At 39.8% G+C, this 24055-nt stretch overlaps 1 protein-coding gene across 8 annotated transcripts in view; it reads right to left on the reverse strand.

Moving 5' to 3' along the window:
* Positions 1-24055, reverse strand: part of cacna1ha (calcium channel, voltage-dependent, T type, alpha 1H subunit a) — a 137192-nt gene that overhangs the window by 64712 nt on the left and 48425 nt on the right. For 6 of the 8 annotated variants that reach the window (XR_013801851.1, XM_079645683.1, XM_079645685.1 and 3 more), the window contains exons 3-6: positions 11130-11247; positions 9981-10114; positions 8396-8493; positions 1134-1293 (exon numbers count right to left, since the gene is read on the reverse strand). Coding sequence is in view for 7 of the 8 variants with exons in the window: in XM_079645683.1 (XP_079501809.1) it covers positions 1134-1293; positions 8396-8493; positions 9981-10114; positions 11130-11247 (510 nt within the window). In the remaining variant the exon portion in view is untranslated. The remainder of the gene's footprint in view (positions 1-1133; positions 1294-8395; positions 8494-9980; positions 10115-11129; positions 11248-24055) is intronic. The other 2 variants (XM_079645686.1, XM_079645684.1) reach the window with 1 other exon arrangement.

Below are 24055 nucleotides of genomic sequence, written 5' to 3' on the forward strand. Positions count from 1 at the left end.
AAGCACGGGGGTATGTCATATTACACAAGTGTGCCTGTAGAAGACAAATTATGCTATTTCAAGTCTGCACCATGTCTTTAAGGGTCAGTTAGAATGTAACTTTGTTTTAATTATTATTATTAGGTAAAACATAGATTTGGGATTTTTATCACTTCCACCACAGTTTTCCAGAGTTTCAATATTTTTTGTATTGTTTAGTAATTTTCTGTTACTCAGATCTCTAAGGTACATTTTAATATATTTTTTCGAGCAACATGGGCTTTACGTATCTTGAATATATTATATTATGTATTTTCTCAGTCACATCCCACAAGCCCACGTCTGAGAAAAAGTTTCTTATATTTATTCAGGCTTTTTAAAACTATTATTAAAGCAGGAGAGCAACATCATCCGCATAGAGGAGTTTTTCTCTTCGGGTAGGATTTTGAGCTGGTGAATTTGATGGCTTTATTTATCGTTCATTGCACACACACTGTATATCATGGGCCTGAGATTATAGCCTTATCTAATTTCCCATCTACATTTATTCCACGGTTCTTTTGCCCTTTTGTATTTCGTTAGGTCATACGGTGGTTTGGATCCTGAGGGCACTTTGTGTACTCTTACAAGTTACAAGTTCTGTATTTCTTTTTTACTACAGGCAACAGCTGACTGATACACCACATGACACCTCGACATAACTCTAACAAGAGAGAGCAAAGGAGAGAAACACCATGAGGAAAAATAAGAAAAGACTCGAACAGAAGGAGAGAGGAAAAGGGCAGTAAGTAAATAAAAGAAAGATCATGTTTGAGTTAAGTGATGTGAGCATGTTGGAAGAGTCCATGTGTGCATGCTGGAGGCTCTGCTGGTCATCGCATGGACGTGGAGAGCAGCACTTGTAAAAGAAAGGGTGTATCTACTCTTTCTGTTGGGGGGGTGATTAAACATTGATGGCAACTTCTAAGTGTACTGAAGGAGTTTTTCACTCATCTGTACTTTGTCTATACTCTACTAAAGATCTGAAAGCCAATCCTATTCGCATCAAAGTGCTTCTTCCTTCCTTACATATCTAGGTTTCAACACAGCAATGTCCCAGGAGCATGTTTGCTACTTTAAACCTTGAAGTATAAACTGCATCACAAGTTCCTTACGTTCTGATGTCCTCTCCCAGGAAGCAGCGGTTGCGCAGTAGCCCCGCCCACAGCTGGACTCCCACAATGCCAAAGATGAAAAAGACGAAGAAGCAGAGGAGAAGGACATTTCCCAACATGGGCAGGGTGTCCAGCAGCAGCGTCACCAGGATCCTCATACCTGGAAAGTCACACAGAAATGGAAAGATGTTATCAGAAGTGATTTGATTTATTTTGAATGTTTCAAGAAATTATAATAATCATGAAATGAAACATGAGAATTATTTGACTATACAAACTTAAGAGGTGTCAAATTGATAAACAAAAATATTACTGACTCTGAATTATATACAAACAAATTATATACTTAATTACACTTCCGGAAGAAGTTTACATTTATTTAATCCCACCCCCCAATTATTAACCCCCTCTTAAAGAAATACATTTGTTATTGAAAAACAAACAAAACAACAAACAACAAACAAATAAACAAACAATTACATAAAACAGGTAAACGGTAATCAAGAACAGATCAAATTCACCCTCACAAACAGAAATACAAAAACCTCGCTTGGTTGTGCGCACCCTAACATTGGGTAATTGGAATAATCCCCTTAATTTATAAATCCCTTGTCTTGATCATGTTCCAACCTTCTTCCCACGTGTTGCCTTTTAGCCTTCTCCTCGCCCTCTGGTTGCCCGACACCCTGACAACCTCTATTGATCTTGTGATCTTGGAAGCCACACAACTTCGCCCCCGCAGCCAATATAATTACAAGTGGTGACGATACTGAAAGTGACAGTTTGACATTTTTTCATCCTCTGGGATTTGAACTCACAGCCTCCCCGTGGCTAGTATTATCTAACCACACGTGTTCAGCATCTATCTCCAGCTGTCAGAAGCGTTTAGCGTCAGCAGGGATGGGGATCTAGTCCCTGAGGTCGCTCACGATGTGTTCTGTCCCCTGTCACACATCGAACGGAGACTTGTCACAATGACCACGTTTAAAATAAGACGATATTACTGTAGAGTGTCACTGACTTTGTATCCATCCCACAAACATTATGCATTACATTAATGCACATCATGTGAACAACCTCTTGTTCTTTGTATCTTCTTAATACTGTGAGCCATGTTCATGCCCAACTCCCTGACTGCATTTAGCTAATTTTTGAACACATCTGCACAGCCCTTACTCTTTAAAATATAATTCACTGTAGTTTGCCATATATGTTGTGTTTTTGTTTTTAAGGTTTTTTTATATATTTACATTTAAATTTGGTGTAAACAATTGTCTTTAGGATTCTTTTTTAATGCTAAATTGTTTCTTAAAAATACTTATTTTATATTATACATTTCTTTTTTTATACACTATTGCGACTTCTTTGCTTAGATTATTTATGTTTGCACCTCAAATACCAAAGCAGCCTTGAATGTGTAAACGTACCTGGCAATAAACTGGATTCTGATTCTGCTCATTTTGATTGAAGTATAGGTGTTACTAGAAATTATAATTTGTAACTAAGTTTTTCTAGCCTAAAAGGCTAGCCTTCTACTAGCACTCATGTTACCACACCCTGACGACAACGTTATTTGAATAGTGAAATCTAGTTTTGTAAAAAGTATATATTTCCTTGTCACGACCGAAAGAACGAGATCGCAGATACAAGCGACCGAGATGGGTTGCTAGTGGATCGCCGGAGCTGTTAGATTAACATTAACATGCTGATTGTAGTTCTAAGTGCAATGCCTTGCGGCCTGTAGCACCGTCCTTGATGGAGCATATGTGTGGGCTGGACCTGTATTTTACAGGAAAGGAGTGAGCAGAGAGTAGAGTAGTTGTCGATTCTTGTTCTGTTTTCTGTGACAACCTGCCTCACCCTCTCAGACTTTGAGTTGCGCGCGCTACTAAAGAGACGTGTTACCATGGAAACCAAACAATGGTGTAGCTTTATTAAAGTCCGAGTGGAAACAGTCCTGAGCATACCTGATTTCAGAAATCGGGAGAAATATGACCCCGGGAGGAAACCGGGAGAGGGCAATGAAATCGGGAGTCTCCCGCGAAAATCGGGAGGGTTGACAAGTATGCGGGCAGAGGGCACCTAGTAAGGATGCCACCTGGGCGCCTCCCTAGAGAGGTGTTCCAGGCACGTCCAGCAAGAGACCAAGGGTAGACCTAGGACCAGGTGGAGGGATTATATCTCTTCGCTGGCCTGGGAGCGCCTTGGGATCCCCCAGTCAGAGCTGGTTGATGTGGCCAGGGAAAATAAAGTTTGGGGCTCTCTGCTGGAACTGCTACCCCCGCGACCCGACCACGGATAAGCGGGAGAAGATGGATGGATATATTTCTTGACTTATTTGTGTAGTTCCTTGGATCTAAAATACGGTGGCCAACAAGTGTAAACGCGCTACAACCGCCTAAAACATCTCTATTAGGAGAAACAGGATCGAGTTTCAAAAACGATGCAAATAGGATAATTTTTCGAATTTAGAGAAACAACATCCGTATGACGAAATAACATCGATACTAGAAAAGAAAAAGAATAACTTCTGAACACCCCCTCTTGTTTCCAAGTATAGAAAGTGTCCCGACAGTGGAATTTTCAAGGTTGTTATTCAGTGACGTACAAGCTCGACCAGCTCAGAGGGAATGACTCATCAACATTTAATGTGTGTCGTCTTTTTTATGTTTATTGGCCTGTGCTTCTGTGTACACTCATTAGCAACAGAACAAACTTTATAGTAGCACAACTTGGGGTTTGATAATGTGTTTTTGCTTCAGTCTTAAAAAAAAATGGGATAACGAATATGAGAGAAAATGGTATCCTCTTAAAATATCCATCATTGGTCCCGACGACCATCTGCCTTCCTTAAAGATTTACTGACCGCAAACCAGCGGCAGATTTAGAGTAGCATGTGAGATAATGTGTTTTTTATATGAGATATGTGACAGCCATGCAGTTGTGGTTTAATCTGTCAAACCAGAGATCTAGTGAGATGTGGTCATGGCTTTGGGGTGGAGTAGAAACCAGAAAATCGATGTAATGCCCGACTTAAATCATTGTCTCATCACCTATCTGTCTCATTTTATCTTGTGACCTGACATGTCCTACTTTTAACATATCTGCCAGTTATATCTGTCAACTGACTTCTCTCTTACACTGTTTCCCATTACTCATAAAATAGGCGGGCGAAATGAGAAAACCTGACTCTCGTGATCCATATGGCTCATCATAAAACTGAAAAAGAATATGTCTTTGGGCATGCTTGGGGTAGAAAGCAGTACTCTTGAGGAACAAGGAAATGTACACACACTGAGTACACAGATGCCTTTTACTATAGAGGCATCTGGGTGAAATCTGCTCAAACACAAACACCTCAAAGCATTGACATCCCCTAAGCGGAATATGAATGGGTTCTCCATACATCATTTTGAGTATGGAGATGGAATTCAGCAATACACTGAATTGAATAGTCAAGAACGGTAGAGACAAAGAGATTGAAAACAAGATTAACGCTGCATTCACTCCCAGAGTTACAACGCACCCTGGTAGGTTTCATTAAACTAATGCAATGTAACAGTCTGGACTCGATGAGATCATTAAACAAAAACAAAGGGCGACTATCCAGAAAGTCTTCAACAGGGATAAGTAAGCTTCCTTTATTTGGGAAAGAGAATCACATTGCTATGCAGAAAAGGTTATATTAGCTGGTAAAAAATCAATCAATGTTAATTAGAAGAGAAAAGGACACATACTTTAAAATATATGTCAACATAATGTTTTGGAAATAGCAGGGTTGCAGCTTTAGGTCTTTATCTATGAAAATATATTTTAATAAAGTCATAAAATTGCTTCTTAGATTAGATCAGGGAGAAATATGTAAATGTGAAATCATTGTCCTGTTGGCAGGGAAATGACAAAGATAAATGTCTTGACATTTGTTTTTAACTATCCAGCGATATTATACAGTTATAGTAGCTAACATGTGCAATATGTGAAAGTATATTTTCAGAAAAAACCTCATAATAGAATGCAAAACATGTTGTATGTAAAAAAAATGTCTATTTAGTTGTGATTTAATGTTACCATTGAACTTGTTTATATTGTCCTGTACACAAAACATGAACCCATGGTCAAAATGGAGAAGTGGTAGAAAATACAGCTTAAATATAAATTAAATACTACAATTATTTTACATTTATTAAAACATTCATCAATAATCTACCACCACGTAATTTCGTGTTCACCAACACGATTTTTTATCTATTGATTCGCGTACACCAACACGATTTCCCCCTTTTTTTTCGTGTTGCACAGCACGATTTTAAAAGCAATGTATTTCTACTGGTAATGTGTTTCGTGCCTGCAGCACGTCTTTTTCTCCGGTCGGGTCGTGGTAGACCGGAAGCTGTGTGGTTCATAAAAACATGTTCTTACCCAATATCAAGCCACAATTATTGCTTTTATTTTAAATCGTATAATTTCAGACATTTGTTTCCATCTGTGAGGAAAATAAATGGGGCTCAGAGCCTCAGAATACTGTATTATCCTTGCTTTTATTTATTGGTTTAATTCCATAATCTCTGGCTTTTTTGGCGTCCGTCAGGAACTGAATTTCAAAATAAAAATAACCGGAAACAGACGTAGGCCTCTAGGAGTTTAGGATGGCCGAAGACACTACACTACCCATAATCCCCAGCTATCGTTTAGGACTACAGTCCCCATGATTAATCTTCAAGGTCTGGGGAAAAAAGGGGGAAATCGTGTTGGTGAACACGAATCAATAGATTAAAAATTGTGTTGGTGAACACGAAATGCCATGAGACTGGGTTGAACAATCCCTAGCCCTCTCCAAAGCTAGCTTGGAACAAATGCTACTGTTAGCTGGATTAGCCTCTTGCTTTAGTAGTTGATGCCTTTAAAAAACACAACTTCCCATAAACAGGGTTCGATGGATGAATGTCTTGCTGGACTGAAGAAGTGAATATTAGTAAGTTCAAGGGTGATGGCTAACTCAGAAATGTTAGCAGGACAGGGAAAAATAAACTCTAGAGCCTTTAGAAATCAAAAGAAAAGAACAACAGAGCATCGGTGAGAGCTAGTTGGAGCTTGTTTCTCTTTGCTCACAAAGTAATTGTAGTCGAGCTCAGCGTGTATTGCTCATTGTATCCAGGCTACGGAGCGAAAACATATTTAACATCTGTCCAACAATGAACACTTCCCATCCACTTAGGCAGAAAGGCAAACAGAGAGACGGAGCGATTGCAGAACGGTTGGAGACAAACAGAGACGGTAAGTAAGGGGAGAAAAACTTGAGTCTGGCTGTTCGCCCGGCTGGCTTGCACCCAGAAACATTCCATCACTGATCACAACTCAGATGAAAAGGAAAACAAAAGATTAGATGGAGTCTAAAAGCGAGAGGATAAATGAGCTAAGTAAGCCGATTGTTAAACATCCTCGGAGTGAGTGTATGAGTGTGAGGGCTCTGTATCTACGCTGACCTTGAGTTTCAGCCCCTAGAAACACCTCTCGTTGTAATTCTCTCCTCTACGTCCCTGTGTCTTCAGGGAGCCGCTGAAGACTTGTTACAATAAATAATACAAGTTTCATTTCTCATTGTCCGTGGCTCTCAAGACGTTCCTCTGGGCTATTGTTAGCTTAGCGATTAGGTTACATTTTCATTCCTCACAAAGGTAGGACACCACAGAGAGTGTGTTTATGTCCCTGTGTGAGGCTGTGATGATAGCTTGAGAGGAACAGACAACCTGCCATGCTTTATGATTGTGTTGGGTCTGACTGCAGGGCGCAAAGCAGGCACACACAAACCCAAACACACACACACATCTGACGTCATCATATGCGTGGGAGAGTCTGGTGTCGTAATGTGGCTATTTCTGGTCATAAAAGGCATTTTAATTTGCTGAATTTATAACTCTGCAACATACAGAATGTTTGTAAAAATTGGCTTATTGGGAAATTTGCTAAATTTTGGAATAAAAGAGACATAAAAAAATTGAATATTTATTTTATATAAACACAAGAAGTAAGAATGTGCAAAAAAAAGATTAAATTACAAATAAATAAAATTAATAATTTTATATAAACATAAGAAATTAAGGTTTAATGTCAAATAAGCCAAACAATAAAATTAATTATATTAACATGAGTAAAAGTAAAAATAAATTATATACTGTATAATATGTACTTTAGAATATATAACAATGCTGAATAGTAGAGGGTTGTAGGAGGGTTATTACAAATATCTGGTCTATTAAAATAAAACTCAATTTTGTTATAATTTTTTTTTAATTAACAATAAAATCTGTGTAAGGTTAAACCCAGTATATAACGCTGTTAAGAAATATGCGTTGTGTCTATAGTACTTGGCAACCTCAACCTGACAAACAGCCTGGCCGCCTGCCTAATGCATGCTGGTTAATAATTGTGTTCATTGTTATGACACCATTGTCTAGTGATCCTCTTTCGCTGCAGATTCATGGTCACTTCTGTCACGGGGCTTTTAGGGAAATGACAAACTATGTGCAAGTTCTCACCAGCCACTGGCACGGTACTACCTCTGGAAGTGAGATTAAAGCAAACAATAAGTCGTGGATCATCGGCCAATTTACCGTTAAGGAGAGTGATTAAGAACGTTTTCTCTGTTGGTTCTCTTTTTACAGCACTCAGTGCAGAAGGCTTACAATAAATAGCAAAATAGCACATTGATCATAAGGGGGAAATGCATTAAAATATACCATCCTCTTTACACCAACCAGGCCAGACCCTCTCAACAACAAAATAATAACTAAACAAATAATAAATAAGCACAAAACCTGTTTTTCTCTCCACTTTCCTCTGAATTTTTCATTATTTCTTTGTCTTTTTATGTTTCAATTATGTGTAAATATTACTTAAGTGTGTTGTAACAACTTTTTTTATCCACATAAATGAAAACATAAAATATATATATATAAAAAAAAGGGGGATATTCAAATACCTCAGGGCATATTGGATAGGGGAAACATATAAATGTAATGATGATGTAACATTTGCATAAATGTAACTGCCTGTGCTGGGAAAATATAACAATAACATATTGTCAGTTTTGGGACAGGAAGCACTTTGCAGCAGATTATTATGCAGAGTTTCTCACAAAAAACAATATGAAAAACAGAAGCATTTGAATATGTTTACTATATATGAGTTTGAACATATATAGTAAACCATGTGTGCTTTCGCCAACAACAAAAAAGCTTCTTTGCAAATGTACATGGACTTACTTGGTACTCTGTTGATGGCCCGCAGTGGCCTGAGCACTCGGACAGTACGGATGGCTGACAGACTGGCGTTATGGCCGTCCAGAGAATACTCCATGACCCTGAAGGAAGAAAGAGTTTTACTTCAGGTTCTGTACTCACCTACACACGGATATAGTGACACAAAGCAACAACACTGAAAACCATACAAATAATAATGCTTATATTGGCAGCTACCCACATAATTACTGTACATTTGACATTTAATTATACAGTCAAAAGCGTTTTTCCCTCTATATAGTCTTACATCACAGCACCCAAACATCAGAAATGTGACGAGTACAGGCAGAGAGCCAGTTATGGTCTTAATTGTGTGTGTTTCTTGTGCTCTGCCCTGTGGGTGCTGTGTAAGGAGTGTGTGAGTGTGTGTGGTCAGGCTCGGGCCTCGGAGCGTGGGAGTATTTAAAGGAATGTCTGCTGCTGATTGGGTCCTGCCCTCGTCTGTTTAAGGTTTCTCTGATTGATATATAACTCTTATCTTTAAAGTAGAGTGTTATGCTTCCACCTTGATTGCATGCTGCGATCAGTGGATGGTAAGACTAGCATTTTATCATGGTGACGCCTGACCTGGATATGTACATTGAAATTATTGCTCTTTTATATCAAAATGGCATGAAAACATTTTGAAATCTGAGAGAGAATAGAATTACCACCTTGCAGTTTCACACCTTCACCAACTAGATACAGTTTAAATGTAATCATTAGATGAGTTCATTTGTTATTATTATAAGCATAACAGATGTGTTGTGAGGTCACAGAGACCTTTACATTTGACCACCGGTTTAACATTTACCAATGAGTGCAAGTGGATGTCTGTACGAGATTTAAGGAAATCTTGTCCAGCATTTATCAAATTAAATTAAATTAAATGTTTTTCAGATAGTCCAATATCGCAAAATACATTTGTCTCAGGGGGATTAGCAGATCAACAAACATGAAAGACGAATTAAAATTACAAGAATATAATAAAATTACCAGATAAAGAGTAAAACACAAACAAATAGAATAAAATAAAATACCATCAAATATAGGACCAAGGAGGATGTTGGGACACTGTCTGTCTCCTTTATGATTACTGGAAGCTGATTTATGAGGAATCCCAATCATGAGAATGGGTAGCGTTCTCAGTGACCTTGACAATTGACCACGAAAATCTAATCATTTCACCCGTCTGTGCTCAATTTGAAGAAATATCCATTTGGTGATCATGAGCTATTGGGGTGAGTACAACACATGTATTGAATTTGAGTTATATCACTTTTTCGGTAGCGACAGAATATTCGGAAGACAGATACCATAACACTCCCACAGGCATGAACCCAAGCACCTCTATTTTGTGAGCTGTGGGTGGCCATGTTTACTCCTGTGTGAGAACAACTCTGCGTGAGTGTTTGTGCTTCTTTGTGTGAGATTGCATTGATCAGATATTTCATTTTGTGTTCGGCAAATTGTTATTTCATTCTAAATCGACTGCTATTGTCTAGCTGCAGATGACTGAAACAATTTAGCAATTTGTGAGCAAGAGTAAAAAGCATTGTGGGATACTAACCCCGCCATGACGATGACAAAGTCAAGCTGGTTCCACTTGTCGCCAAGGTAACAATTGGGTCCAAATATTCCCAGGGCCACCATCTTGATTACCATTTCCACAGCGAAGAAAGCAAAAATACAGTCGTCCAACACCTAGTAAGAAATAGTCGAGAAACAGAAGCATACAGATGTTATCACAAGAGGAAATCAAATACTTGCAAACACAGAAAGGTCCGGTTCTCGTTACATTTCCTCATCAATAAGGAGTCACATTTTGAAACAAGCTGTGAAGGTGCCAGTGGAGGTTGTCTGAAAATAAAATCTCGTCTCCATTAGTTAGTCTCGTCCCAGCGGGGGAATAGCTCTGGCTTAGCATGGTAATGGCTGCGTCTCAATTAAATAGAAATGCACCACAGCAAAAACGAGCGTCTGCATTTGAATATAATGAGCATATCTCAGCGCGCCAAGAAACAACATTGCTCGAACAGCATGTTGAAACAAATGAGACAAGAAAGAGACTGAACGTTTTCATTACCATTTATTCACAAATTGCAGTTATTATTGCTCTTCCTGTCACTTCACAGCAGCTAAAAGCAGAATGTGGAAGTGATCCTTGGTGTAATAGAGACATTTAATTTGAAATACAACAGTCTGATGCATGGTTTACATTTTGGTACTATAAATGACGTTGCTCCTGAGCTTTCTTCATCACTTACTAAAGCACTGAGTTGGGATAATAGGATAATACTTGGTCAGATCAAGTCGGATTTTTCTCTTGTATCACAGCAGCACCATTTACGTCATCAAAAAGGACAACATTTAGACAAGAAACAAGGGAGACTTAACACTCCCAGACACCTAACAAAACATTACAATCATTGCAGAACACGTTTGAACGACCCTTAAATGTATATTTGATGTACATTGAAGGGTTACAAAATTAAAATCAAAGCATGGCACATGACTTAACGTAAACGCATTTGTGGAAGAAGCTCAAATATGTCACCAAGGTAAGCAAAAATATTTTCACATTAAATAACTACTGTATTAATGTCCACATCAGCAAAGCCTCATACATGTAGGCATAACTGAGGTAAATAGAGTAAGTTGTATGTCAGGTGTTTGCATGGAGAGAAAGCACACACAGAGCTAAGAGTGAAGACCTTACACTCACCTGCAGGATGCCGCACCACTCAGATTGGCAGGCGACGTCTTCACAGGGCTGGAACATCCCCAGAGTCACACAGTTGAGCAGAATCACCAGCATGGAGAAGTGCTCGAACCACGTACAGGAAGCGGTTAAGGCCAAAACACATTGGATATATACATACTGTTCATTTCAGGGGAGATGCAATGGAAAGCAACAATTTCAAATAGTCCTACGCAGTTGAATTTTCAAACAAAATCTTAGTGTGCTTATTGTGAAAAGCACAATTATGTTAATGGTGAACAATCTATGCTGGGGACAACTTTTTCTGTAACACCGCCTCCATTGCCGATCACAGATATGGATGCGTGAAGAGAACTGGATGCAGCGTTGGAAGCGGGAAACCATTCATTGCAATGAAAGTTACTTAGTCTTGAAAACCAAAATACCAAGATCTTCTGTGGATTTACCAGCCATCTTCTGCAAACATCGGGCCCAACGTACGCACTAGGGTTTTCCCTAAGCCCTGCATCCAAACTGCTCAGTAAAATGACTGGAGAGGGACATTAAATATACATTATCCAAGTAGGCTTTCAGGACCTACTGATTCAAATAAGGGCTATTCAAGGGTTTGTTCTGGGTAGTCCATTTACCGTAAAATTAAAGAAAATATTTTTGGGCCCAATGGCATCATGTGACTGACACGGAAGTTGTAGTGCCACCATTAAAGGTGGAGTAGGTCATTCACTTCAGAAACACTTTTTGTTATATTCCATGGAATGCTCTTAACATCCCCATAGCAATGAATATCTGAAGTGCTTTGAAAATAAATACATAAAAAAATGTCATCTGTGGAAGCCGTGGCGCTGTAAAAAGCACGACCAATCATCTGAGTCGGCCCGGCTAAAGTAACTGGATGGCCTACCTGCCTGCCAGCCTTCCATCTGTGCACAAACTTATCTCGAGCCCTCATTGGTCATGTGCGCGTTCGTGTGTGTTGGAGGAGGGGCTCTGTAAGGAAGGGGCAGATTTTTTCCGGTTGTGTATTTTCAAATTTTAGCGCACTCCAGCTGTTTTTCTCCAAAATTACCTACCCCACCTTTAGGCTACTATGAGAATTTGCTTCAACCCAGCACACTTCCTTTGGGTTCGGCCACAGACCAATCAAACGGACCCATGATCAGGGCCAAACCACACACAGGAGCAACATGGTCAAAAACAAGCAATGATGCAGAGAACCTTAATCCATTAGAGACAATGGTATAATGTAGATATCAAAGCATATTTGGAGGAAAAGCCTTAGCCTCGTAGTAAAATCCCAGGCACAAGACTATGTGAGTAAACAAACACCCCGCCAACACACTGGAAACGGATGCCAATCGGAAGTTTGGTTTGCGAGCCTAATGCACATAATGGTTCTCGTAATGACCCAAAGGACTGGCTGTTAATCTGTTTACAGGGCTTTTCAACATTTCACAAATCAACATTTTAATGGACCCATGCTGTTGAATCATTCGCTAATATTGATCAAAGACAAGTCTCAGACGGGAAGTAAACTCCTAGACATGTGTGGCAATCCATGCCAGGATCTGAAGAGAGAAGTAAGAACTCATGCAAGTCTCTCAATATTTGCTCCGTAAAAAACCACTAGAGTCCTATTTTATTATCACAGGGCTAAGCACAATGTCAAAGGTATACAAATGTCAGCTGTTACTTCTGACTTGACTGAAATAGCACTTGTAAGTAATCTTTTGTTGACTTTCTATTGCTTGTGTTATCCTTTCTTTATCCTTGTGGGACTCAGTGAGATTATCTATTTAGGGCAAAGCAGTACGCTACAGAGGGCTAGGTCAGTGGGGCTTTCTTTCCTTTCTTTGGGTTTATTTCTGTTCACATTACAATGGCTTTTATAAGTAATAGAGTCTTAACAATGTTTCCCCATGAGTGATTCAGTGCAAAGACAGACGTGGTGGAGAGTTGTAATCCGTCTGGAACTCCTTTGACGTACTTTGAGGGCATGGATGGAAACAGAAATTGTTTCCTAGTTTCTATTGACTAAATTAAAGACAATTCTTGGCCTCTATTCATCAAAAAAATGATGGTAAAGATGCCTTGTACAGCCTGGTTTGTACTTACTTTAGATAACATATAGTCACACAAAAACCAAATAAATAGATCCATAGTGGAAAAGCATAGCAGCGATGCCATAAATCAAACCAGTCTAAGATAACACAAGTTAGCCTTACACAGTTTATCTGCAGCTAGAAAGTTGGAGAATGACCCTTTATCGTAAAGTGAAAACACAGTTATCATCAGGGTACAAAGAGAGCATGAGTGAGAGACAGAGCCATTTGAAAACAATTACAAAGAGAACAAGAGCAGGAAAACACTTTAAATCATGTCTCCTCAGCTGGAAAAGCTGCTGTTTTTCCACACACACACACACACACACACACACACACACACACACACACACACACACACACACACACACACACACACACACACACACACACACACACACACACACACACACACACACACACACACACACACACACACACACACACACACACACACACACACACACACACACACACACACACACACACACACACACACACACACACACACACACACACAGAGCCCGGGTTGCAGTGAAGAAGTATTCCCAGGGTGAAGTAATGTTCTAATTAAGAAGGGAGTTGAAGCAGAAAACAAATGGTGACCACTGTCTTCTACATTACTCACAATCAGAGGTACAAACAAATGCAGCCATATATACGTTGTAGGCAAATTAAATGTATGTGGCGCAAACATAAGGACAATGGGGACTCACTGCTGGGATCAGGGGTCAGGACAGAAGCTTGTATCAGCAATAAAGTCTGGGTGTGAGAGTGAGAGGTAATCGCTCTCTCTAGGTCTCCTATAGCCACGGTTATGACCTTTAATGTATCCTACACTATAGGCAGGTTTTTCAGTCTCATGGGCTGAATACTTTGTTTAGATTTTACAAAGCAAGGATAGAGCGAAGCAAACAATCTTAAAGGGGCCCCAAAATGCTAAATGTCATGTTTTGAAATGTTTGTTTTGTGCTTCTGTAAAATGTTAACATTCTTTTATGTTCAAAAAGCACGTTATTTTTCTGTGCTGCAGCACTTCTTTTCATCCTCTGTCTGAAACAAGCCGGATCTTTTGTGATTGGTCAACTACTTAGAGATGTCACGCCCCTTAGCCTATCACAAACAATATGGTGGAGCGCTAGCCAATAGAAGCTTGAGTGTTACATAGTGACGTCATTATGAAACTCCCTCTGGAGGATTTTAGCCTTTTCCGACAATTTACAGTACATGCACAAAAATCTAACGCTACAGGAAAGGGAACTTTCTAAACTGAACATGTCAAGATCAAGAAACCCACCAACAAATACTGCATTTAAGACTTTGCTTGTGGGGACAGTTTACTCTCTTGATCAGAAATGGACATTAAAAACAAAGTATATTATGTCCTGTACAATATCATGCAACTAAAGACTGAATATCAATTTAACATTTTGAATACATTTTTTTTAAAGTCCCAGTTGAAGTTATTTTCAAATTACAAATGTAAGTGGCACTATTGCACAGATTTGAAGTACACAACAATTAATCTTCCACAGCCGCTAAATGAATAAAACTAATTCCAAAAGCAATCAGATAGAACTAAGACCAACTACATATAATGTCAAATAAACACAGTGAATGTAAAAGGCTTCATCAGGATTTGAATGAAGTGGGTATTTATTATACCAACATTAATTGTTTACATACTTGATCATTTTGAAATAATTTCTGGGCAGGAAACAGAAACAGCAAAGAGCCTTTGGAAAGATAATTTGTCTAATATTTCAATTAGTATGGAGTGGTAATCAACACGCACATTCCTAATGCATTTATCATTACAGGACAGCAAATGGAACTCAAACGTTGCCTATTCTCTTTTATCTGCTGCCTCCACCTCAGTATCTGTGTGACAGGCCATTTGTACGTCTGACAGAGGGTTTCCGGAGCCCCGCAGCCCCCGCTCACCTTTGTCACACCGCTTAATTAACCAAACCTGACAGTGTGCTACGGGCTCTGCCAAAATGCCACGCCGTTATTCTACCTGCTGACAAAAAGGCTTCCCTCTGTCCTCTGAGAGGGAAGGTGAAGATGTATGAGACCAATGAAATAAAGCTTATTTTATATGTCAATTCAGGTCTGCATGACACTCATATGGAAATGATATATTCACGAGGAAATTGCAATTACAATTTTGCTCAATTATTGCGATTATTTGCTCTTTTCACTGCTAATTAATTCAATTCAAATAGCTTTATTGGCATGACCATAATGACATACAGTATGGCCAAGGCTAATCCATTACAGAGGTACACTATCAGCTTTAGTTACACTTCAGATTACAGTTTGTATCCCCTTCCTGTCCATTGAAATGTGTATCTTAAGATGTGGTCATTTTCACTCTTTCTGATGAACTTCCGCAAAAGTTGTATCCCTTTATGGATTGAGAACATTCTCTTACTTCTTGAGATAAATAAGCTGTTTGAAATCCTCTTGGATTTCTTTCAAAATCCTTTGTCACAAAGCTGAAAAGGAGGTGGGTCTGAGTTCATGAAAAGGAAAGGTTTACTTTTAAGAGATACTGTATCTCACATGACAGTGAATCTACAAACATACATTAAAGTATATGCCTCTTCACTGTAGATTAAACTACCCAATAGTACATTAAGTAGTTACAATTAGTACAAACTTAAACAATTGATGCAGTGAAATGCTTTAGACCAGGGATGTCAAACTCAATTTCATCGCGGGCTAAAATAGCATTATGGTTGCACTCAAAGGGCCGGTTGTAACTTTTAAGACTATATAAATATATTATATAAAATAATCTATTATATTACATTATTGCCTCTGAATTGGATTATTATCGGATAGGTTAATAACTTCATAATTAACTACGTCTGAAAGCAGAAGTCCAGGGCAAATAATTGCAAGTCTCTTCAGTGTATGTCACAATACGAGATGCATTGTGGGACATGTAGTTTATGGACAATGTGCTTCTGTAAATCCGCATGTAACCGTATAATAAACATATTTTATTCTTTGCAAGCTCTTGCAGGCCACATAAAATGAAGTCGCGGGCCGGATTTGGCCCCCGGGCCTTGAGTTTGACACGCCTGCTTTAGACTCTTGAAAGCAGCAGTGATTTGAATCCAAAAACATCATGGAGAAACACTGACGGGGCACTTTTACTTTAACACTTTTACATTTATCCGTCAACATTGAACTTGTTTTACCTAAGTACATTTTTGAATGGTTCTTCCAGCACTGCCTACACTTATGTCTCATGTTTCTAACAATTGGATGTGCTGATATTGTGATACTGAAGAAATCAGGCTCTGCTATGGGTGTATTTCTGGAGAAGGAGGTCTCTGCCAATGCACCAAGCTTTGTTATGAAGCAGCTGGCTATTCAAGTAAACAGAAGCAGAGCTACTGTGGGAGACAGGAAGAATGCAGAATATCCTCTTGAGACGCTTCTTTTTTTTTTTTTTAAATGAGAGTGAGAAATAATTAAACAAGTGGCATCAGAGTAGTTAACACCAGTTCAGAGGCCATGTTCACTCAGGCAGTTACGTTTGGTTAAACTGTGAAAAGCAAAAACAGCTTTAAGGCGTTTGGTTGTTGCTTGTGTTGTAAGTCTAATGAGTTAAAGTGTATTGAGCCATAACGGCAGTGTAAAACATTTCTGGTAATGCCCTCAGGGGGAGTGGTAATAAAACATTGTTGATAACACTGTTACAATTATGTTGTCGTGAGTATTAATACAATCACACAGAAAATGCTTTTGGCCTAGTGTGTCACAGTACGAACACCATCGTAAGGTTGTTCCTTCCTTCACAGACGAGAGATTTAGCAATCTGCGGCAGAATTAAAATGAGAGATTTGAATATTCAAAGATTCAGTCTCTCTCTCGTATTTTTTCTGCGCTCTGCTTTCTCTAATTCCCCTTTAATCTCCACAGTCAACACCTCCTGAGCCTCCTTCTGTCTTCAGCTCACCCACACACATACACACACACGCATTAATGTGTAAGTCCTCAAAGTCAAGCCAGGCTGTCGCTGCGGATCGAGCTCAGCGAACACACTGATTTTCGGCAAAAAACAAGATTCTGGTGTTTCTCAAATTGTGTTCGTCACACAAGCACACACAACGGCTCAGATTCAGAAGTATAGTTATGTTCTTCCTATGTTTCCATGAGCTGGATCAAATATAATGTGCATTGCTTGGATTTCCTCCTCTGGCAGTGACACATCCAGGCCTGGCACATCATGCTGCTGGTCTCACTTGTTAAGGTCGATTTATGCCTCAGCACTCAGCAAATCAAATGAGATCTCAGTATAAACTGGGCGTGAGGGATTGTGGGTATTCATAAATCTAGCTCTAAGGGATTTTAATATACATATTTATTACCTGTCTATATAAATGTCTGTGTGCAAATAAATCCCTTTTGACACAGTTTGGATCAGTATAGCTCAGATGAAGTACTGGGTTGACTTAACAGAGCACCAATGAGTTGGTTGAACCACTTTGAATGCTTTTTTTTGCTTTTATTGTTGATGGGTTTTTACATAAACTAAATGATAGTCATTTTGATATAGTGCAATGTTTCAGTAAATACAAAATGACTGACAAAGACTGTTTTGTTTTTGAAAGGAGAGTAAATTGTAACAGTCAGTAACTTTGGCTGAATAATTCAAAAGTAATATAAAACAATATATATAAATGAATACAGGTTCACAGTGTAAGATGCTTTATTATACCCATGGGTACAGGGGGAAGCGAAACCAATTGCATATTTGTTGCTATATTGATTATTTTTGAGTTTATTTTGAAGGGGAATTTAGGACTCATTTTGACTGGTGGACCAGCAGTCTAACATATTCATGTATTCATCTACTGGAATATAGCTTTACTTAGTTGTGAAGCAGATAAACAAAATCCCGCCTTATTTCCGAAACAGATTCAGGTGAATGGACCATTCCTTTTCCCCAAAAAAGCAAAAAACATAATCGGAGCATCTTTTAACCTAACCCAAACCCTATTTTATAGTTCTTTCAATATCTTAGCTCCTCAAGTATAACCACAGTGTTCCATCAGTGTACACAAAATCTAAGGGCAAGAGTAACTTATTTTACACTTTGTAAGGGTACGGAAAAGGACTGCAGATGCACAAATAGTAATTAAAACTGATGAGGAGAAACCAAGTGTGGAAGATGATGACAAAAATAACAGATATATGGAGCATCAATTACATCTATTTGTGACTGTATAATGGGCTCAAAATGACTCAGTGTTTGTCTTCAGAGTCTGCTGTGTGAATATGTAACAATAGAAGCCTTCCAAGGTACACCAAACACGAAATAATGCCATGCAATATGAAGCATTTGTAAGAGCCTGTGAATTAGTACAACACTCATTCACAGCAAAGTCTCGCACCTACAGCGCCTGTGATAACACTTACACACCAGTGAACACACACACACACACACACACACACACACACACACACACACACACACACACACACACACACACACACACACACACACACACACACACACACACACACACACACACACACACACACACACACACACACACACACACACACACACACACACACACACACACACACACACACACACACACATGCATAGTGCTTGCTTACAGGAGTACACCCAGGGTGAAGCATGGTATGCATGGTGTGTTTTCCCTTTTATTTTCCAGCCGTACATGAAAAGCTGAGTTTTAACACGGAAACACGTTTGGACACAACAACAATTCCTCTCTACACAACCTCTCAGGGAAACGTGGACACACACAACAAGCAGGAAACCACAGGAGAGTTCTGACAGCACACACAACTTGTCAAGCCCACTCTGCAGTGCATACACTGTGTCAAGCCCACTCCAGTTGAGCTGTCAGGTTGGTGGCGGCACACAGAGCGCGAGCAGAGGGGAGGAAGGAGGGCGCGGTGAACAACAAAAGAGCACTGAACCACTACAGACAAATAATAGTCCTGTTGTCGCCCATCACAGCAGTGAGTGCACAAAATGACAAGAAATAAACGATTAACAGCACATTAACAGCTGTTTTGTCTCTTTCTACACCCCTCCCTTCCTGTTTTGTTCTCTTCTTCCAGGGTTCTCTATATGTCCCTCTGTGTTAAAGAGGAGCTACAGTGTTAAGTCTCAGCACACAAGCAGAACTTATCCCTTTCTGCTCCGCGGCTCAGCGCTCGTTGTTCTGCCATAAACTACACATCCAGTCTGTCCCATCTGGTTAGCAGCTCTCAAACTGACTATTGCTTCAGCGTGAGGAAAAGTTGATCTTCTGATCTCACAACTACAGAAGTGTGTTTTGAACAGTAAGCGTTTTCAACTGTTTGCATAAATCTCATTTGGGGAGTTGGGGATGCGATCACTTTGCAACAGTGGGTGTAATCCAGTATATTAGGCTACTGAATTTTTTGTTCCAATAAACAGTAGTAATAACAACAGATTCTTTACTGTAGACAGAATGCTTTGACAGATCTCGTAATGCAGAAACAAATTCCTCCTCAGTACTTCTTCAAGAACAACATAGGTATGCATTGCCTCTATGTAAAAACAGGAACATTTGCAACACCACATTTTAATCAGAACAGTTCCATTGTTTTCAGGGAATTTCGTCCAAACAGGGGAGCTTAGCTTCAAAAGTGTGTAAGTGGTCACAGTCACTATCTACAGAGCTTTGTGCCTCCTGGTGTCACTCTCCTTCGTCAGGTGAATTTCTTCAGGTATGCAGATGAATTTTAACTGGTATTTTTGCCGTGATTTGCCTCAATTTGCTGAATTTCAGGGCTAGAAGAGAGGTAATTAGTGTGAACGAGAGAGGTTCAGATCAGTGACCAGTCACACAGCACTCAACTCTGCCATGGAGACAGATGGCTAAGCCTTAGGGGAAAGAAAATGTTTGCAACCATAAACACAACGATGGAGAGATGGAGGAAGAAACAGGCCTGTCTAAAACTATTTAGTGCATTTTTAAAGTGGTTTGGAGGTTATTTGAGCTTTTAGAGTTATATGTTGAGAAGGAGAAAATGGGGGGAAACAAATACTATAACCATACCACTAAGACACACAATCTAAACGTTTGTCCATTCATTTGTCGAAAACATACAATTCAAAATGTGCCGTGTGGTGAGTTAGCTAGCTAGCTAGCGAGTTAACTAAAGGAACAGACAATGCGGGCTGTATGTACACCTAGGACTTGGGATGAACAAATAATGAAAACAGTTGTTTTATGAATGTAAATATCTTAATAAAACGTTTTATAGCATGTTTAATCGAGTTACATTCCAAATGCTAGCTAGCAAAAACTAGCAGATAGCTTTCTCAAGCGCTCTAAATTGTGTACCTGTAATTGTACTATTTACTCCAGTATTACAATCTACAAATAAATAAATCATGAAGTAGCGTGTAAGTTCAGACAGCGCTGTAGTGTGGGTTTTAAATGCTGAATGCTGAATGCACCGCATGGTTAAAATTCAATGAAAGTGCTTTTTAATAAAGCATGCCATAAGTACATAGTTTATTACATGGATTTTCAATTTTTTACTTTAACATAACCTTCATTCCAAAAGAAAACGTGAGCTTAACTTCCCTTTATAAACCTAATAGTGTATTTCAATTACCAGTAAAAACCAAGTGCAGGGTTTTTAATCTCAAAGCAGTGCAGGAACATTAACCTTAAGCCCACTGAAACAAGGTTAACTCCTCACTCCATCCCCCTCCTCAACATCTTTTCACCCTTCCCTCGTTCCTCAGTTCCTTGACACTCACCTTCACCTCTTCTCACTCTCTATTCTCCATGCTGTCACCTTCATTCCTCTACATTACCTCCCCCCCTTTATTTATCCTCTTACCCTCTCACCTCCTTCTCTTCATTTTAACCCACCACCACCATATACGTTTTCTTCCATCTTCTTTCACAATCCATTTATCTGGGACCCCCTCCTCAATTGTCCATGCTCCACTCCATCCCTCTTTCATTAGACGAGAGCAAACTCAATCCCATCAGTAATAATCTAATCACACTCTACACTCAGGTCGTGTGTGTGTGTGTGTGTGTGTGTGTGTGTGTGTGTGTGTGCGTGTGTGTGTGTGTGTGTGTGTGTGTGTGTGTGTGTGTGTGTGTGTGTGTGTGTGTGTGTGTGTGTGTGTGTGTGTGTGTGTGTGCGTGTATTGCCAGTTAACATGAGCATACAAATGAAAAATGAAGTTTCAGTTGTCTCTTCCATATTCATATTTACACTTTTTATTTTTCAAAATACCAAACAGATCATGCATTTTAGCCATTCCTCATTTCGCTCAATTTAACACTGTCTTTGCATGGGCTGATTCTGTGAGAACAGCACCGTCTACAGGCCTGGCATATGTACTACAGCGTCTCCAGCGCTTTCCAACGGCAATGTCCGTGGCTCTCTCCTCCTGATTGGTGGAGTTGGCCCAATAGCCGTAGCGCCACTTCTGTGACGTCATAGAAGTGTTCAAATCTGGATCAGTCTGTATCAGATCCGTTGCAGCCCCTTTTTTAGAGATTTTGGTATGGAGGGAAATAGAGAGGGTTGTGTTTTCTGACACTTGGTGAGTTCCCTGGAACACCGGGGACACATATTCATGTATAAAAGATGTACAAAAGTGCATTTTGCATGATAGGTCACCTTTAAGTTATGATTCTATTAATCTCTATATTCACTTTTTTTATTTTTTTTGAGAATGCTACTGCAACATAATAATGGTAAAGTAGCACACCGTCTATCCACACACCCTCGGTCTAGAAAATGAGAAAAATATTAGGTAGAATTCCCCTAGTGTTACATTATTTAGTAGATATGCTGCTACATTTGATATTATGATGTGATTTAATATCTATATTAATACATTATTCAAGACTAATCTTTAAACATTTTGCAGTATCTTCATTTTATATATAATATATCCTTATTAGCCAATAATTGAAATGCACTTGGGGGCATTTGTCGTGTCGTGTTTCACTTGTAGACACCTTTCCAGCTCTGTTGTTGCAAGTCTCAGTGGAGCTCATTTATGCTACAACAGAGCAGCACGGCTAAGTTCAGAGCTTCTCTAACGGCTGGCATCGCCCGAAAGACCATTCGTGGATGTTTTTCCTCCTTCCTTCATCCCTCTGTTCACTGTTAATGAGCTCCCCCTCTGCTGCCCTTTCTTCCGTTTTTACCCTCCAACGCTCATCGCAAAACTTTGTTGTGATTCTCTGCTCTGACCAAAAATCTGCACTTCTTCCTCGTCGTGTTTGTGTTGTCCTCACTTCTTTCAGTTTTTATCTACATTCATCCATATTTGCGGATGTGGCAGTGGATCCTTTCCAATCCAGACACCAAGCCCTGTTTGATTTGGATGATTGTTCATTTATTTGACCATCTGCCACAGAAGAAAAACACACGCACACACACACACACACACACACACACACACACACACACACACACACACACACACACACACACACACACACACACACACACACACACACACACACACACACACACACACACACACACACACACACACACACACACACACAGCCACACACACACACACACACACACACACACACACACACACACACACACACACACACACACACACACACACACACACACACACACACACACACACTCTCTAGCATTACCTCAAAGTCCCCCCTGCTGTGATCACTGCTTTAAGGATGTTGCCAACAGAATGACTAGTTGCAGCATGTGACGTGCAGTGTGTGTGTGTGTGTGTGTGTGTGTGTGTGTGTGTGTGTGTGTGTGTGTGTGTGTGTGTGTGTGTGTGTGTGTGTGTGTGTGTGTGAGCTACAGATCGGCTCATCTCATTAGGTCCCCGAAGACGGCACGATTCCGAAACAGAAACTCATAAATCAGCCTATCCCTGAACTCCCACTTTCATCTCTCCATATCTCCATCCCTCCATCCCTCCATCCCTCGTCCTCCTCCTCCAACACCTCAGAGAGGAGGAAGAGGCAGCAGTGACGCAGTTACACCAGGGTTCCCTCTGAATTTCTCTTTTAGTCTCACTGCTACAGGCACTTTCATCTCCAACTCAATTTTCTCTGCCTTTTAAAACGTCTATGTTGATGACACTAGTCCAAATGTTTAACATCAACTACCAGAATTGATGATAATAAATCATACCCTATTCCTCTCTAAGGTCTACTTCAACACAGTGAGAGATATCTATGTGCAAAGTGAAACTCAAGATAGTCTCTCTCTTTCACTCCAGTGCAATACAACATGGAAAAGGTGTTGTTATTTGCAGCGCTGCATAGTGCACATGACGTACTGGACTGAAACATTACTGACACTCCAGAACACGAGACGAGATCCATCCCATCTTTGTGTAAGAGCAGGTGTGTGTGTGTCACGATGTGTCAAAAAGGGAGAAAGAGAGGGGTACAAAGTGCCCTAAATAAAGTAGCTGCATCTGCTGGGGCCTGGCCTTAAAACAAACACACACACACACACACACACACACACACACACACACACACACACACACACACACACACACACACACACACACACACACACACACACACACACACACACACACACACACACACACACACACACACACACACACACACACACACAGACACACACACACACACACACACACACACAGGGGGGGCGCTATCTATCATGCCTGAAATGGTTTAACCAATAAGCTTGACCTTGAGGTTTTGGCTGCTCATATTTACACTGCACTGGATGACATGTACTTCGTGTGATATCAAAATGGGAGCTGTAGATGACATGTCG

The sequence above is a fragment of the Notothenia rossii genome (assembly GCF_949606895.1).
Source record: "Notothenia rossii genome assembly, chromosome: 8".
Classification (NCBI taxonomy): domain Eukaryota; kingdom Metazoa; phylum Chordata; class Actinopteri; order Perciformes; family Nototheniidae; genus Notothenia; species Notothenia rossii.